Source organism: Grampus griseus (genome assembly GCF_964374135.1).
Source record: "Grampus griseus genome assembly, chromosome: 2".
Lineage (NCBI taxonomy): Eukaryota > Metazoa > Chordata > Mammalia > Artiodactyla > Delphinidae > Grampus > Grampus griseus.
The window spans coordinates 65,787,832-65,806,403 of NC_139018.1; the positions used below are offsets into that span (position 1 = coordinate 65,787,832).

Genomic DNA, 18,572 nt, shown 5'->3' on the forward strand with positions numbered 1-18,572 from the left:
CCTAGTCCATCCCCCTCACTTTACAGATGAAGAAAATGAAACCTGAGAGCATGAGTGTCAGTGCCTAGGGAGAATCCGGCCTCCTTGTGCTTTATCACAGGGCTTTCCAATCTTTTTTTTCCTATCACTGGTCTTTAGTGAAGCTTAAAAATAAGATCAAAGAACACTCAAAAGAGGATCTAGATTATAAAATAACATAAAGAAACTGAGGCACTGAAATGAAGTCCATTCACATTCTCAAGAGAATTTAATACGTGGAGATCTGAGTGACAGTGGCCTTTGCCTTTTCCTGAGGAAGCCTCGAGATCAGTTAATCCTGATAGTATGCATATGAGAGTGTGACTGAGTTGTGGTAAAGCTCTTAGAGTAATAGCCAAACTTTTTTTTAAACTCCACTTTGTTGTACGTGTGTATGTGAGAGTGTGCAGCTACATATTTTTATTTTGTTTTTACTCTTTCTAAGTCTGATGGATAATTCATTTTCTAAAAAGGTCAGTGTAAATTTCTGTTTCGGGGTCAGACACGAAATTTAGGGTTCATAGAATGATTTCAGAGCAGTCCAGCCGCCAGAGAAATACTCATAAAAGCAGAATAACAGCCAAAGTTGAAAGAAGTGTGTTAGAGCCACTCTCTGCTTTCCTTTGGGTCCCGCAAGCACGCTAGAGTATAGGAGGCCACCTGGTGGTGAAATGAACCAATTAACCATTTAATATTACATTGAAAAGCAAGCAAAACAGGCAGATTTGGGGTTGTTAAAAAAGAAAAACTAGAACCTTGAGCAAAAAACTGATAGTCAACATGTATTATTGCAATACAACAGAGAGAAAATTGAACTGGAAAATCATTCGTCTGTAGAATAACATATATTCCTAAAATGTTGCCATAATAGTTATTATTTATACCAGGGACTGGCAAACTTTTTCTGTGAAGAGCCAGATAGTAGAGGTGACCCTTGAACAACTCGGGGGTTAGGGGCACCGACACACACACAGTCAAAATTCCAAGTATAACTTTTCAGTGGACCCTCTCCACCTGAGATTCAGCAACTATGAATTCAACCAACTGTGGATCATGTAGTACTGTAGTACTTATTTACTGAAAAACATCCATGTATAAGTAGACCCATGCAGTTCAAACCCACACTGTCCAAGGGTCAACTGTAAATAGTTTAGGCATGTGAGCATGTAAACAGTGTAGGCCTGTGAGCCTAAACATATAATCACTGCTGAAACTACTCAATTCTGCTATCTTAGTGTAAAAACAGCCACAAACAATTCATAATGAATGTGCCTGGCTGTGTTCTAATAAAACTTTATTTCAAAAAAACCAGGCTATAGTCTGGATTTGACCTTCAGGCTGTAGTTTGTCAACCCCTGATTCTGTACTATGTATTGAGCGCGTACTATTTACTATAAGCAGAGGGCTGAACCCCTTACATACCTCAATGAGTCCTAACAACCTTTCAGGGTAGGTGCTATCCCCATTTCACAGGTTTAAAAACTGCAGCTTAAAAAGTTTAAATAGGAGCTTCCCTGGTAGCACAGTGGTTGGGAATCTGCCTGCCAATGCAGGGGATGCGAGTTCGAGCCCTGGTCTGGGAAGATCCCACATGCCGCGGAGCAACTGGGCCCGTGAGCCATAATTACTGAGCCTGCGCGTCTGGAGCCTGTGCTCCGCAACAAGACAGGCCGCGATAGTGAGAGGCCCGCGCACCGCCGTGAAGAGTGGCCCCCGCTTGCCACAACTAGAGAAAGCCCTCGCACAGAAACAAAAGACCCAACACAGTCATAAATAAATAAATAAATTAATAATAAAAAAAATGTCAGGTGCTGTGCTGACTGTTAAAAAAAAAGTTTAAATAATTTGGTGTATAATGTACTCTGCTCCCTCTAACTTAGAAATGCTTTATGTAGCCTCCTGACCATTTTTCTCTGTGATTGCGGACACCTGTTCTGACCCTCCCTCTCATTCATCCTGCAGAGGCTGCTTTTGGTTTCCCTCCATGGTGACTTTGCTCCTGTTTCTCTACCTCATGTTCTCTTGAAATGTTGTCTCTTACCATCTCTTTCTCCATCACTTCTTTTATGTTTAAAAGCTTTATGTCAGTTTTCATAACAACAGATGCAAGCAAGCACAGAAAAAAGACAAAAGCAATGTATTAAAAATAGATAGCCACATATACAACAATAAGCCAAAGAAACTGTCATACCATATTTGTTCCAAATGGAATGTGAGCCAAAAACATGATGCTCACTCTTACATAAATAATATATTACACATCCACTGGGAGAAGAAGCAGCTCTGTCCCTAAGTGGCAAGAGGATTCTTTTGGTCCATTTTTATCTTATTTTCTTTTTCTTTTTAAACTCTTTTTTTCCCCAGGTATACACTGTAAGTCATACCATCTCAGACCACATTCCTCTTCCAAACAAACCATGAACTATTTTATTAACTGTTAATAAGAGAAAGTTGAAAAACCTGATGCAGAAATCCACAGAGCTCACTAAGGCCCCTCAAATACATGGATTTACCAGCAGTCTCTCAATATTAGCATATTTTCTCCTACAAAAGAGGACTGAAGTGGTTTCATTTAGATGGAGTGTAGACAAAACTGAAATAAAGGATTTTTAAAAGATTTTTTAACTTGAAAAGAAAACTGCAAAAGATTCAGATATGTGACTATATTGGAAAATAGAAAAGATTTAATTATGGAACATGGATTCTGGCTGATTTGACAATTAAACCTAACAACAGAAGGGATTTACACTAGATATAAGAAGACTTTCAGGGCAGTGAGAATTGTTAAACATTTTAATGGAAGGTTGTGAATTCCCTCTGGAAAGGTCTTTAATGGAGGACAAATTCTCTCCTATCTGGAATGGATAAAAAACAATCTCTGGGGCTTCCCTGGTGGCACAGTGGTTGAGAGTCCGCCTGCCGATGCAGGGGACGCGGGTTCGTGCCCTGGTCCGCGAAGATCCCACATGCCGCGGAGCGGCTGGGCCCGTGAGCCATGGTCGCTGGGCCTGCGCGTCCGGAGCCTGTGCTCTGCAACGGGAGAGGCCGCAGCAGTGAGAGGCCCGCGTACCGCAAAAAAAAAAAAAAAAAAAAAAAACAATCTCTGAAAGAGAGGAAATGAAATGAAGGTCGTTTTGAGGTCACTTGCAGTCCTGAAACTTCAGGTAAAATTCTCACTTCTCATGGGTAAATAACTGTACAAAACCTCTAAGGGATTCACTTTGGAAGATTCAGGAGAAAACACTTGTTAAGCAGGTGATTCAATTCAGAAAGTATTGAGTGTCAAATATTACCTAACTCTGGGGAGACGTCCACCCCAGGAGGGCACATGTCTGAGCAGCAGCGTGGACAATGGACAGGGAACACAATTATTTACTTCAGTTAATTTTTTAAAAAAATCTTTGAGCTCCAGTCAGCTTTCTGTAACTATTTCCTGAACTTGGTGACCTCAAAAATCCTGCAAGAGCTGGCTGTCACATGAAATTTCTGGCATTATTCATGGTATCCCTGGATCTTTTTGTAAACAGAAAAGGCTCTGACAGTGTTTCTATACTTTATTTCCTTTTCTAGCCCAAACTTGGATGGATGGAGCCTCTTAAAGTATCATCAAAACACTGGTTATAAAATGCTAGCCAAATCTGGGCTCTTATGCTATACTCCCTTGTTGTAGAGAAAAAATGCAATGAGCTCAACTCTAGAGATTCATTTATATTGAAGTCTTCAGGAACGTGAGGAGTTTTGTTCGTGGCTTATAAGAAAACCAGAGATTCAAGGAATGGGTCTTTAGTATCACCAGGCTGAAGAGAGTGAAGAAGAGGAGAGAACAACCATACAGAGAGAAGTGTTCCTCAGGCTTATTTTCAAATCTCAGCATGTCCCAGCTGAGGAGGAAGGACAAAGTTCAGTGGGAAGACAGTAAACCCAAAAGGATGCCAAAGTAGACACAAAGAGGGGCAAGAAGTGAATTTATCACGAATCTTCATCAAATTCTAATTTTAAATGGCACATCTTTTAACCTTTTCTTTATTGCTTAAAATCATTAAAGCTTACAATTAATCACTAAAAGTATAAATGACCATAGGATTATTTTTTTAAATAATGAGTATAAAATTTTTAAATACAAGAGTGGGAGTAAGTTTCGAAATTACATTTCAGCTTTTTCTTGCCATTATAGAAGTGAAATTTAGTTTTTTAAGTTTCATATTCTGAATTGGCTTGCTATAGCTTTGGAAAGATGAGTCAGTCTTGTAGACTCTCTCCCCACTTCACCCTCATCATGACGGACTTGGATTAAAGAGCCAGCCAAAGTCCAAATCTCCTATTTTTCTCACCCCTTCATGATTAAATTTTTAGACACACACTCTTCTGAAGTCAAACCAGATTTTCTACAATGAAAGTGTCAGTAAAATCTCCTGGTAACTATGGTACAAGAACAAATTATGGTGATATAGTTCACATTTCAAATGACTGTTCATGTTTACCTATACTTATTATTCTATTATTAGGCTTCGCGTTTGCACGGTTCATGTTATCCTCACATGTATAAACACTTGTACTGAGATTGTCTACATAATCAAGAATACAACAGTGAATACTACAGTTTGAAAGGTTGGAAACTAGCCATAGAATTATGGTGATTAGTTGTATATTTTTGTACCATTTGTCTCAGACATGGATGTCACTGTCCTTCCCTTCCTCCCTCCCTCTTTTTTTCCCTATCACCACGTTTTTCCCCCTGATAGCAACCTGGCCAAATCTGGGTACTCTGAGTATTAAGAGCTATCCTTAAGGCACATAGGTTTTTCAAGGAGAGAAATTTTTGTTTTTCTTTTTATATATAATGTAAGAGGAAGCCATGAAGTTTTAGACTCAATTACCACAGCATGAAAATAGGATTGTTTTCTTGAAAAGTAACGAGTTGATAGTATAGCTCTGATTAATAGGATCTAATTAATAGATTATTAAATAAGCCTTATTGGAAAAATGTTTCTCACCATACATTTATTGAGTTTCTATTCTGTGCCAGGTACTGTGCTAAGCACTGGAGCTATATCAATAAACAACACAGACATGAATCCTGCCCTTGGAATGTGAAATCTAACAAAAATTATAATCATTCATTCTCAAATTTAGTCCACAAAGTTTAAATCTATCATATTATTTAAAAATATGCATTTTATTAATAACAAAGTACTCATGGCTAAATTATTCTCAAGGAGGGTTCTCTCAGGGAGGCACCTGTGAGTATTGAAAGGGATAATTCTATTGTAATGAAGGTAGCAAAATCCAGTATGCCAAACTTTATAACATAGAAATGAGCTCCAGACTGAAACTTGGCAGATATGAAAAGAGTTTGTATAGTTATTTATATATGCATGATTTAAATGTCTTGGGACAGCCAGCATGTCTGGTCCAAGGAGTCTGACTTCATCCAGATTCAATCCTGATGAAAGATTCTTTTAATTCAACATGTTAATACTTTGTATATGTGTGCATATGTGTAAACACACATAAATGTATGCATAAATGTGTGTACCTCTTCCACAGACTTCCTAGTTTCCAATGGCTAAAATGAGGTGACAAGGGGAATATCACAGATCACAAAGCTTTGTGCAAATGTCTATGAGCATATGGAATCAACCACTTAAGAAGCAGCCGAGGTAGTAAATTCAGACGAGTTTCAGGGGTGTATAGATATCCTATTGGAGAAAGTTGTGGTCTGAGAAAGATTGGAAGAAAATTTGAAATCAACCCCAAAAGCAATAAGGATTTTAGTCTGGTTGACTCTTTCCTAGCTTTAGAGAAAGAAAATGTGTGTGTGTGTGTGTATGTGTGTGTATTGTGTCTTAGGTAAATTAATCAAGGTTCAGCAGCAAGACCACTCTTCCCTCTTAGCCTCATTAGGGATAGAGTGTCACAGAAGTGCCTATTTTAAGAAAGTATGAGCTTCACAAATGCCCACTTTATTAAAAATATGCTTGGAATGCCCTTGTTTCTGAGAAATGCATTTGCTTCCTTGACAGGACTGGAAGGTGGTTTTTCTGTAAATGATATTCCTCTAGAGCATCTCTCCATGGGGACACTTTTTCAATGACTCCCTTTGGCAATAACAGAATCCATGAGGTTGAATCTTCCTTGGGCAATGCTGCCTTTACTGCATCTCCCAAAATGACATAAATATTTTCGGCCTTGGCTTTCCTGAATCTGACAGAATATAACAGGAGGCTCCTGTTATGGCAACACTTCCCCAGGGTGCTGAGGTGCTTAAGAAAGGCTGATGAGTGGCTAAAGAACCAGCCCAAACCCATCATGTTTTCTCTGCAGATGTACCATCTAAATATTTAGGACTTTCTTCTTTCTATCTTAGCACAAAAAGTTCATGAAGAGGGCGGAAATAATGTTCTTGCATGAATTTTACCTATTGTAGAGAAGAGGATATGGGGCAACACTGAGCAGGCAAGGATCAAACCCTGACTTATTTACTTATTTCTTGTGGTAGTTATTGGTGCAGCTCAACAAATATTTCTAGTTTTCTGCCTTCCAGCATATAGTAGGAATGCATTTCCCCATTCAGTTTGGAGTAAGGTGGAGCCATGCGATTCGTTTGGGCCGATGATTGAGAGGAAGTGACAAGTGTTTCTTCCAAGTAGATTTAGTGGCTAGAGTGAGACCCTCCAGAAGTCTCTCTTCTCTTTGCCACATTGAGGGAATATTTAAGAGGGTGGCTGGTCCATGAGTATGATTCCTGGGGTAACAGCAATGTGAAGGATAGCTCATAGCCAACTTGTGATGGACATGTAGTATAAATACATGAGAAATAAATCTTTGCAGGTTTAAACCTTTGAGAGTTGGCGGTTGTTTGTTATCTCAGCAAACCCTAGCCTAATCTGACTGAGAAACTAGTTCTATGTCTTTCAGGCTAGCCACTTAACTGTATTTCAGGCTCAGAGTACATGAAATGGGGAAAATAATCCATGATCATTGTGAGCATTAAATACAATGATGTACATAGGGCACTGACATAGTCAAATAGTAAGATCTGACCAATATTAATTTTTTTGTCCCTCTATCCTACTCCTATCTCATAACACACACACACACACACACACACACACAGATACTTCCCTTCTTATCAAATGGTGAAGTAGGTAACATCTGCGTCCTTGGTCCCTTTTCTGGATTTCTTCCCTCTACCCACTCCCCACTCTATCTTCCCTTCTCAGTGTCTTTCCATTTAAACTAGATGTTAAAATTGGCATTTAATTCAATATTATTCTCCCCCTCCCCATTGATTATCTGCATCCAGTAGAGTACACTCTTTTTTACCACAAAGAAATGAATCTTAAGGATGGGATTTAAAGTTAGACATAGTAGTAAAACAAGGACAGAAAGGAAGGAGGTTAGAGAGTTTATCTGTAAAAGCACTATGCTTGAGCTTTGCCTGCCCCCTGCCCCATCCCCAGCCAAGGCTCACCAGCCTATTCTGAACAGGTACCTGGACTTCCTTTGAAATAACTAAAACGTTATTTATGTACCCTTCTAGCCCCACCTCCCTGCTTTAGGAATATATGCATGAAATCCTAACAAGCTATAAAAACTAGAATGATAATAAAGACGAAATATTTGGATTCAATAGCATATATATCTTATACACTTCCTTGTAGTTACAGTTACGATAACCAATGCCTTCCTGATGTAATTACATGAAACATTAAACCTAACCTTTATCCTTTTATATTAAGACCACTTTGTCAATGACAATACTTGGTTTTCATCTTTAAACTCTGGTACTTATTTTTGACAAAATAAATAACCCCCAGTTCTTACCATGGCTGTCTGTAAAGTTTAATCACACATCATATAACTTTTTTTCTAGCTTCAAACCAGATTAGCTTACATATGAATATAACCGCTACAAATAAGTAATTTAAAAATAGGAAATGCTAAAAAGTAGGTGAGGGACATTTCCATTAAGTCACTGATCTGAAACATATCTATATAGTGTTGAGCGGTTCAGGAGCCAAAGGTGGCAGTGAACCAAACGCCCTTTCTTATAAGGAACTTAAATGTTCCTCTAATTTATTTTATAAAAACCAGAAAGAAATCTACAAATATGTAGAGTTAAAGCCAAATATCTCAGCTTAACATGGGGCGGGGGGGAACACTGCACATTCACATCTAATTAAGTAAAAGTCATTTTTCAAAAGCTAAAGGCTGAAATTTTCACAATTTAATCCAAATTTTTATTAGCAAACTCTAATGATTATCCTGATTGCAATTAATAAAATCTCCCAAACAGGTCAACTCATTTAAGTGCTATCTGCAATCATTTGGATTTTAACATGACGGTTATTACTTATTACCGTGAAACCAAGTAGCACAATGAGATATTGATTACTTTTAACCTTTAGATCCAAGGATTCAAGAAAGGTTAGAATAGCGGAACATTCTTCCTTTCTTGGCTGGCAAATGTATAGCCTTCAGGAGAATTCAAATGATTCCCATTGGCCAAGTAGATCCAAGATTAGTTCATTCTCTGGGCTGACAAGAAATGATGATGCTTTTAAAAATAACACCCAGCACGTATCTAGTGAAGTGTTACATTTATATAACCAATGGCCTCAAGATGTGCTTCACATCACAGCAAATCTCAGGCTGTTAACCCTTTACCAAGTTTTGTTTGTGAAAGTATCTTTGTTGGAATGAGATATTAAATATAATAGCTTTAATTGGAATAAACTCATCTCATTACACCAAGTTCTCTGGTAGGTTCCAAAAGGCTGAACACAATCACTGGCCACTGTTGGCCACTAGCACTTCTTTTGGTTTTCTTTTTTCCATGACAACATTTAGAAATAATTTTCACACTTGTGCCACTGAAAAGCAATGAGTTCTAGGTAGAGTCCAGCAAAACTATGGGCAAGGGAAACATAACAGTTATGTGTTAGATTAATTTGCAGAACACTTGGCATTATTATTGCCAAGTTGTCAAATTGCTCCAAGTTGTTCCGGAAGGTTGTTATTAATAGTATGTTTTCTGAGGAAAGTTCTGTCTACTTTTGGAACTGCATTTCTGTTGCCAAGGAAACTCCTTTAAGCACAGTTTTCTAGGAGCACACTGCTGCTTTTGTTTGCCAGTGTCCTATTCATATCATCTAAGTAAGCGTTTTATATGCTCCAGCCTGCAGTCCCAAATGTTGAAGTTTTAGCCCATTTAAGTTGCTTTTTCAAACATAGCTAATGCCTGCTATGATTTTCCTCTCCCTTTATCCCCGCTTCTCTCTCCACTCTCCACCCAAAGCCCCTCTCTCCCCGCCTTCTTCCCACTCTCCCTCCAACATGCCCAAATCTTACTATTCAAGGTTTATTTTTTTAAACAGTTGCATTAGGGAAGATAGTTTTCACAAGTTTTTGATGAATTAACTTCAATTTGAATAATAATTCCATAGGTTGTAGCATTAGTCCTTCAAGTGTTAATTATCTTTTCACTCTAAAATTAATGTAGTCATTTCCTACTGACTCCTCTACCCCATTTACTGAAGTGCTGAGGAAAACATGTCATTGAGTCCTGAGCCAGCCCTGTTGTTGTGATTAAGCGTGGTCACATGGCCCATCTCTGCCAAAAGGAGGGCCCTGAGAAAAGGTGACAAAGACAGTGATTTCCTGTCAGCAAAGAGTAAGACAGGGCTGTCTAGAAGTGATGCAAATGAGGGGAACTTTCCCCACGGCTTGTTTGATCCACTCTAGGCCAGAGCAGGCCAGGCCAGGGAGAGAGGGAGAAGCACAATACAGCAGAGGCTGCCCAGAGAGCCAACGCACCTTCCGGCCAGTGGCTCACCCGCCAGAGACAAAAACTGCTGGCGGGGCTTCCCTTCCTTGCCCCTCTGCATACAGAGCCAGCTATTTCTTGGCATACTATTCTCTTAACATCCTTCTTTTTTTTTTCCTTTTAAAAAAGCAAGGAAAATATGTATTATAAGCTCCAGCATAAATAGTGTTTCATATATTGTTCAGAAACCACATCCATCTACTTTTTCTTCTAAACATTTTCAGGATAAGTTTTGCCCTTTCTCAAGAAAGAAAAGAAAAGGAAAGAAAGAAAACATATACATATATTCAAGTATTCAGAGCAAACACTGATTAATCAACGCTCAAGTTAATATGACAACTAATCTAAGGACTTTTTGAACTTTAATAAAAATGGAACAACAAAGTCACTTCTAGGTAGCAGTGGAGGTGGCCTAGGTTTTTCCATTCCGATTACTTTAAAAAAGATTAGATAATGTTTTTTGAAATATTATAATGATTTTAAGCATATTCTTCTTATCTTAATAGAGTTTTAATCTAACATACAATTAAGCTCTACAAATAATCTACTGGGAAAGAGGTAAAAAATTATCATTAGGTTCTTGTGCCTGATATATCTGGTACATTTTTACCTTGACGGCTTCAATAACTAGTAATTTGCTTCATTTTGAACAATCAAGGTAGAAAATTTAGGTACTGAAATTCCAATATAAGGCCTAATTAACAGAATTTAATTTTTTGACATGTACTTCTATTCTTGTAATTTTTTTTAATAAGTTCATGGATTTTCTTCTATTTTAATCCTAGCTACTATGACCTGGACTGTGAACCAGCCTACCATTACATTTTTAAGAGCTCAAGTTCAGTCATAAAGGTATCAAGCCACATCTGAAATTATTTAGATCAATGTAGTCCAGAACAAAATGAAAGAGAACTATTGTAGAGGGTTGAATTTATAAAATATAGGAATAGCATGATTAATCTGTTTTCTATGATTGGTTCATAGCTATGGCATCATTTTGGCATCAACAGTTATAAAATAACAAGTCAACTATGTCCCATTTTTCTTCTTTTACACTGTATTTCTTATCTCCCAGAATTTCCTATCTCATTCCATACATGTTTCTTTTAAAAGTCATAATGCTTTTCTTATAATATACACCCAAATTCTCTAAAGTAACATTTTCTCCTTTAAAATTTAGCCCTTTCTTGTACCTGGCTTTTCTTCCTGAAACAATTCTCCTTTCAATGTTTTGGTTTTAAAAATTTGTTTGTATTTGATTTTTTAGCATTTTCTTATTTATTCATTCATCTACCCATGATTTTAATTTACTCCTGTATTCTTTTTTTCTTTGGTTAACTTTGAATTAACTAATTTCAACTGCTTTTCCATCTCTTCAACGTTTATATTTCTTTCTCATTTTACTAATAACCTCTTCTTTTCCAATATATAATAACGATGTCCTTTCATTAATTCCATCTGGTCACACTATCATTGAAAGGAGCTACCTATGGGCGAGAGCTGTGCTCAAAATCTCTAACCATTACCTGGCAATAGAGTCAGAGAAAAAATAACTAACTCATTTGTCAGAAGTATTAAGTTCAGGCAGGGCTTCCCTGGTGGCGCAGTGGTTGAGAGTCCGCCTGCCGATGCAGGGGACGCGGGTTTGTGCCCCGGTCCGGGAAGATCCCACATGCCGCGGAGCGGCTGGGCCCGTGAGCCATGGCCGCTGAGCCTGCGCGTCCAGAGCCTGTGCTCCGCAATGGGAGAGGCCACAACAGTGAGAGGCCCGCGTACCACAAAAAAAAAAAAAAAAAAAAAAAAAGTATTAAGTTCAGAAATCTACTTGTAAGAAATATTGTGGTTAGGCATTTCTCTACTATACCATTCTAACCCCTTATATAAAAAAATCCTAAAAGAAAATATCTTCGTTTTCTAAGTATCAAAATAAACAATTTCTCCAAAGGAAGTATAATGTTTTTTCTCATGGAAAATGTAAATTTAGCGTTTGACCACATTTCCTTCTTTGCTTTCACTACCAGGAAACCCAGAATAAACTTTTAGGATCATCTTTAGTAATCGTGTAGGACCTTATAGTCTGTGCCTACACATTAACTCTTCTCACAGAAATAGAATCCAGCTTACATATATTTTCCCAGTTCTGATTTGTACTTATATATTAAAAATATTTTTATTGTTCCCCTGTGAATTTTTATAAGTTCTTACAACCTCAAACCAATAACAAAATAAAAATGCAATTAATATGTTTAGTGAGCATTGTATTATATAGAATGAATGGTTCTTTTCCTTTTTCACACAGGATATATTTTTACAGATATGCCAATGGAGAAAGATAGAGGACACTTGCATTTTTCCCATAAAAGCAGAAACCATGAGTAACCAACCCTCCAAATTAAGTATAGCATCTTCAGTGTAAATTCCCTGAAAGTATACAGGTCTTGGTTGAAGTGAGTGTTAATATTGTTATTTTTTTTTTAAGTTGGAAGGGTTATTTTTAACCCCTGAGAAGTAATATAATCTAATATTTTATTGATGAGCAACAGCTAAGCCATTCACTCAAGGAACAAATCTATAAATGTGGTGTTTTAGTGAGCTTCACACTACCTGAAAACAGCTCTTGTTTAATTATAACAATAATCACCAGCCTACAACTTCTGAATTGGGCCCTTGAACTTAACCCTTGCAACCCCACACCAATCCAGGACGGCTAGGGGCTCTGTCACCTGTGCTCTGCAGGTGGCAGAGAACAGCAGTGCCCTGTGGCAAGGAAAGAAGCCCATGACAGGGCACAGCCTCACGGCACTCCAGAACCAGCTGCGCCTGCTGCAGAGGGCAAGGCGGCAGCAACAGCCGCTGCCTGGCCTCCAGCTCTCCCATCATGGAGATGCTTCCAGGCCACTCAGTCTATAAAATATATAGAATGGGGGAGGAGGTGTCTTGCGCTTCCCTGAACCCAAGAATAATGCCACCTTTGATCTGCAGATATGAAAAAATGAAGCTTTTCCTTTGCAAGTGGGTTTTAAATATTTCTCCATTAATAGTTAATGCACATGCAGACAGCTCCCTGTGATTATGAATTCTGGCTTCGTAACGCTAGTCCAAATAGGAGCTGAACTTTCAAAATCATGGTGTTACTTTTGACAAATTAAATTGTCCTACTTAGGAAGGTAGCAGGAATTAAGAGAAAGAAAATGAGAGAGTGGGAGTAAATTCTCCTTGGAGCTTATTCTCAGATTGAGGAAGAAAAAAGACGAGAAAAGACTACATTTGTGTTTTCTAAGCTGATGATACTGCCAATGTTTATTAGAAAATAGCTTCAGAAGGTCCCCATTCTGAGGCTGAGCCAGACCGAAAAGGGGGAAGGAAAGACATTGGCAGTATGTCTCACTGTCTCCAAACAAAGAAGAAAACATATTTAAGGGAGTGGTTACTTTTTAATAAGAATCAGGTTGTTCTAATGGCCCTGCAGTTTAAAACTAATCAGAAAGAAAATGATCTTAAATTTCTAACAATCTGAAAATAACAAGAAATGTTTTAAACAGATAATCCACTTTACAGCCCACTGTAATATTAAGGTTCTAAATTATGTGAGGTTGTATCTATGTATTCTTTGCCTGTTAAACCTAATTCTCTTCCTTTAAAAGTTCCTTGAATATTTTGCTGGTTTGGGGTAACCAAGATATCATAATAGGTGCTCCGCTCAGGAGGTCTGCTGAATGAATAGTCTGGGGTCTTTATCAGAAGTTCCATATCTAGGAGTTAAGGTCACATGATTTTCTAGCAGAGACAAGAATAGAAAATAAACAGGTAAAGTCAGGAAAGGTGGTGTCTAACATTGAAAATGCTAAAAAATCTTCACACTCACTGACGACCATCTTACTATCTTTTCTCTAACCTAACATTTCCAAAGGTGATTTTCAGGCATCAACCTAGGACTAAGTAATGCAGAATTGGGGTCTGGGCATGCCTATGCATACCAGGAAATCAGCTGAAAGATGAAACAGAGAGAGCCCCACCCCAGGGAAAGGAGAACAAAAGTTTCAGATTCTACGATAACAGGAATAATGATTCTGTCCTGATCTACAGTTCCTGGAATTTTACCATCACTCAGTTGAAGGTCTCTCTTAAAAGTTTTTCACCCTCATTGTTTACATTAATAGCAGGGATCATGAGCTTCAATCCCATCCTTAATTGTTTTAACTCAACAACTATTAGTTCAATATCAACCATGTAAGGTGCTTTGCTTAATAACAAAGAATACAAGGGCAAAGCATTTTTCTTGCTGTTATACAAGCATTTTAAGAAATGAAGATGATGTAGATATGTTGAGATAGATTGAAAATGCTATGAAATGAGTTGGGTGTCCAACTGAGTTGTCACAATGACTAGAGGAACATGAATAACAAATGTCCTGTAGTGGAAGGAACGGTTGCACAAACTAATAAAAAATTGTTTTGTCCCAAATGTCAATGGTACCCTTGGTGAAAAATGCTGATGAAGCATTGGTAATTTTTAGGGCCAACAAATTTTAAGATTAAAGATGATTAAGGTAGACTCAAATGGTGTTGAAAGCCTAGAAAGGCCGGGGACCAACTGAAAAGCTTTAGTCCTTTAGGGGTCTCTGTGATCAATCGGCTCCAAACCTCCTTCGCCCAAGGCATTAGTTTTGTTGATTCCTAGAAAACCAGATTAGAACAGAGAAATGGAAGACTGAAAATGTTGACCTAACCTAAGAATCCCTGGGGATTCTGGGCAAAGACCTGAGATTAATTTTCTTCCCTCAGTTTTTCTAATTCAGGAGCCACCCCAAGTTCTAAATTACTCCTTCATCAATATCCTCAGGATTGCTTTGGAGGTTTCTAAACGTCTGGAATAATTTGGGAGCTTATATAAAGAGAGACCCTCTACAAACCTATAGCACTGTCCTTGGTTTCTAACATAATCTTTAATTTGTTTACAAGCCTAATGCAAAATCAGTGCTAGTCTAGTGAGCTTAGATATGCTGAGCATCTGAAAGAAGAAACAGAGGACATGAATCACAAATGAAGAGCCCCAGTATAAAAATGTTTGGAGGGCTTCCCTGGTGGCGCAGCGGTTGAGAGTCCGCCTGCCGATGCAGGGGACGCGGGTTCGTGCCCCGGTCCAGGAAGAACTCATATGCCGCAGAGTGGCTGGGCCCGTGAGCCATGGCCGCTGGGCCTGTGCTTCCGGAACCTGTGCTCTGCAACGGGAGAGGCCACAACGGTGGGAGGCCCACGTACCGGAAAAAATAAATAAATAAATAAATGTTTGGAAAAATACTATAATCCAGAAGTACTGACTGGGTGGAATAATGGCCTTCAATATGCCAGAATGGGAATTCTCAGGCAGAGCACTTACAAGGAAACCACAAGTAAAGGAAGAGTGCATTTTTTGTTCAATGTCTTCCTATTAATTGTGATGTAAATTATATGAATGTGATTTTGACAAAGAATAGCACTGTTTCTAAAAAAAATAGTGGTTTATGTGCAAAATACAAAATGCATCAAGAAGAAAAGAAATGTTATTTGGCATCATGGGTGAAATAAAATCTGAGATAATGGCTTATGATTAGATAACTTTTGTATTTTTTTTTCTTTTTTGGCTGAACTTTTAATGCTTAAGTCTTAGGAATGAAACAAATATTTTTGTACCATTAAATTAATATAGATTTATAGGCACTTTTCACACATAATTCTTGATCCCGGCATGAAATGCAAAATCACCCGGCTTTGGTTACATTAGGTTGAAATTGTTACTCTAACAATATGTGAGGCCAGAAGATGGTAGCTTTGTGGGTAATGTGGACAGCTATCCATATAGGAAACAGCTAGTAGTCAACAAACTTGATTAATGTTGGGCAGAATTCTTTAGGGAGTAAAATATCACCTTTTGCTGAGTCCCTAGGGAGCTTATATCTTCTCTTAACTAAGATGATCCCCGAGGGACACTAATTAAAGTCTACCAGACCCTTGAAAATAAATCTCTCTCTTTAGAGGAGGGAAAATTTAAAATAATATATTAAGGAAAGGTAACTTAAAATGATAAAAATTGGAGAAGAAAGAAGACAACTTTTATTTGACCTTGAATGTACTTATTCTATAAGAAATTTTAAAAAGCTAGAGGGTAGTTGTTTCTTGTCATTATACTGTTGCTGATTCTGTGGTTAGTTATTAATTTTATTTTTTATGATTCACAATCTGCTCTTTGAAATATGCCATATGCTCAAAGCAATTCAAGGATGACAACTGTCAGAATTACTCCAATAAAAATTGCCTAAATGAGGAAGATTTACTGCAGTCTGATATTTCAGGGGAAAGTCCCTCTACCCTCCCCAACTGCTTTTTCAGACACTGAATCTTACAACCATTTTTTTCAGTCAAAATCTCATGCTTGTTTTGTAAGAACTTCTAAGACTATTTAAATAGAATTGGTAAAACACATTAAGCTAGGGGTGAATTAACAGACATGGAAAACAATATAGATAGTTATTAGATGGATTGCCTACAATCAATATGTTGAGTACAAAGACAGTTTTCTTAAATCACATGCAAATGCATTGACTTAATTTGACAACGTCTGCGCTACGTAACACCAATAAACATTAAATTGGACAAGGTCTGTACCCCGGAAGCAGCAAGCCAAACAGAAGGCAAATTTCTTTTATCTCTGGGAAGATCTGAGGGGTGGATAGACTCCACCTGAGTACTCCAATCAAAACACATTTTGTTAATGTTACCAATCCATTTATCCTTCATTTTGTTTCAGTCTACTTATTAATGCAGTTTCATTTATTGCTATTCATCTTGAAGATAAACCTTTGTCCTTCTATAGAATTACACCAAATAGAATGTGATAAAGGGAACTTTCTTGCAATTATGATGTCCATGCAGCCTGTCAGCACACAAGGGATGGAAATGAGTTTGGGGACAGGGAAGAGAATTCTAATAGACACCATGATACATACAATGAACGCAAAAGATATCCTGAGAGAAAGACTTGTCAGGCTAATCAGATCTTCCACAGCAAGGTAAAGGCAAGAAGGGTAGCTCTGACCTTGTAAAGATGCCGCTGCTGCTCCTCTGACATCATCAGGTCGTGACTGTCCATCACGAGGGACTCCATGTCAATCAGCCAATCCCAGAGCTCCTGATATTCTGAATCAAAGTCCAGAAGCCTGAAGATAAGGCACAGAATGTATTATGCATAAATACAGTGTAGTTGTTCAAATCTCATATTACAATAATATATTCTTGAAAACCTGTGATGTTCCTAGGTGATACCTATAAAAAGAGAAGGAAAAATTCTCTGTGTGGTTAAACAGAGAGCAAAATAGGAACTCAAGCTTGTGACATAGCCATTGCTTAGATTTTGAAAACGTAACCTGTAATTCTGATGCTCATACCTGAGACATATCATGGCTATTTCCATTTGTTCACCCTTTCTGAGCACTTGCAGCATTTGAACAAAATGATTACTACTATGTCCTTGAGAAAGAGCATTGCCATATTTAACAGAATGAGAAATGGAGGGTCAGTGCCTTGTGAAGGTTACACAGTCAAGAACTTGGGGTAAAAACAGCACTCTCAACATTCAAAACCCTTTCTCTATGACTAAATTTTCCACAGATATTGCATCCCAATACCTTCATGATTAAGAATACTAATTCAACTAACTTCTCTAAAATGATCACAATATACTATCCTATCCAAAATATTATTTTCACTGGGAAGTGACTCAATCATTTATTTGTCCCTCTGCTGTCTATCTGCCTATCTCTGCAAACATATATCCTACATATATTGTCATGGATGAGTAGCCAGCATTTCAGCTTAACACTCAGGGATAGGCTTGAGTGACTCTGGTAAGCCAGTGAGAACCAGGGGCAGATCCAGTATGAGACAGGTGTTCCCCACAGACATGTAGGAAACAAAGGTAAGGACAGGAAGTCAAAACAATGAATCTCTGAATAGCCAGCAATCATTAAAATTCAAAGGAGGATCACTGTGGTTTTCAACAAAATAAATCATTAGAATAAGGAGCTTAAAAGGATTAATGTGATTCTCTCTTGAAAGCTTGGTGAATAAGTAAAGCTCAGATTCTTCTAAAACACTGTGATCAGAAAATGAAAGCGCAGAATGAAAAACTATGACTGTGTCCTTCTCCCCAAAATCATCCCCCTAAAAGAAATCCTAGAGTCTTGTCAAACTCTAACTGAGCAAAACCCTATCAGTACTAATGAAGCAGCAGCCTCAGGTATGAATCTGAATTTATCAAGTGAGCATTTTATTACCACCTTGTTCCTGTCTCTATACACGAAATGACTGCTTTCCAAGAAAATGAACATCCACTTTTCATAACTTACAATTTAATCTTAATAGATTTGTCAAAAAAAATTAAGGTGTGTCTGGTGATGAAGGAGACTAGATCTAGAATTGTCTAGTTTATTTTAATTACTTTACCATAATTATAAAGCTTCTTGATTAGAACCATAAGTGCCCAGGACAAGGATTATCATTGGCTAACACATAGAATTAATTAATAAATGTTTACTGAATACCAATGATGGGTATAGGTGATGTAGCCAAAAACTTTAGTAAGGCTAAGGTGGTCTAGAGCAGTGCTTTTCAAACTCTAATGTGCATATGGCATAGCTGAGGAGCTTGTTGAAATGCAGATACTGACTCAGTACTTCTAGGGTGGGGCT

At 37.9% G+C, this 18,572-nt stretch overlaps 1 protein-coding gene across 3 annotated transcripts in view; it reads right to left on the reverse strand.

Annotated features, from left to right (window-relative positions):
- Nucleotides 1–18,572, reverse strand: part of AKAP6 (A-kinase anchoring protein 6) — a gene marked incomplete at its 5' end in the record, with an annotated part of 374,977 nt that overhangs the window by 107,971 nt on the left and 248,434 nt on the right. For all 3 annotated transcript variants that reach the window (XM_082648924.1, XM_082648925.1, XM_082648923.1), the window contains one exon: nucleotides 16,922–17,042. In XM_082648924.1, coding sequence (XP_082505050.1) covers nucleotides 16,922–17,042 — 121 coding nt within the window. The remainder of the gene's footprint in view (nucleotides 1–16,921; nucleotides 17,043–18,572) is intronic.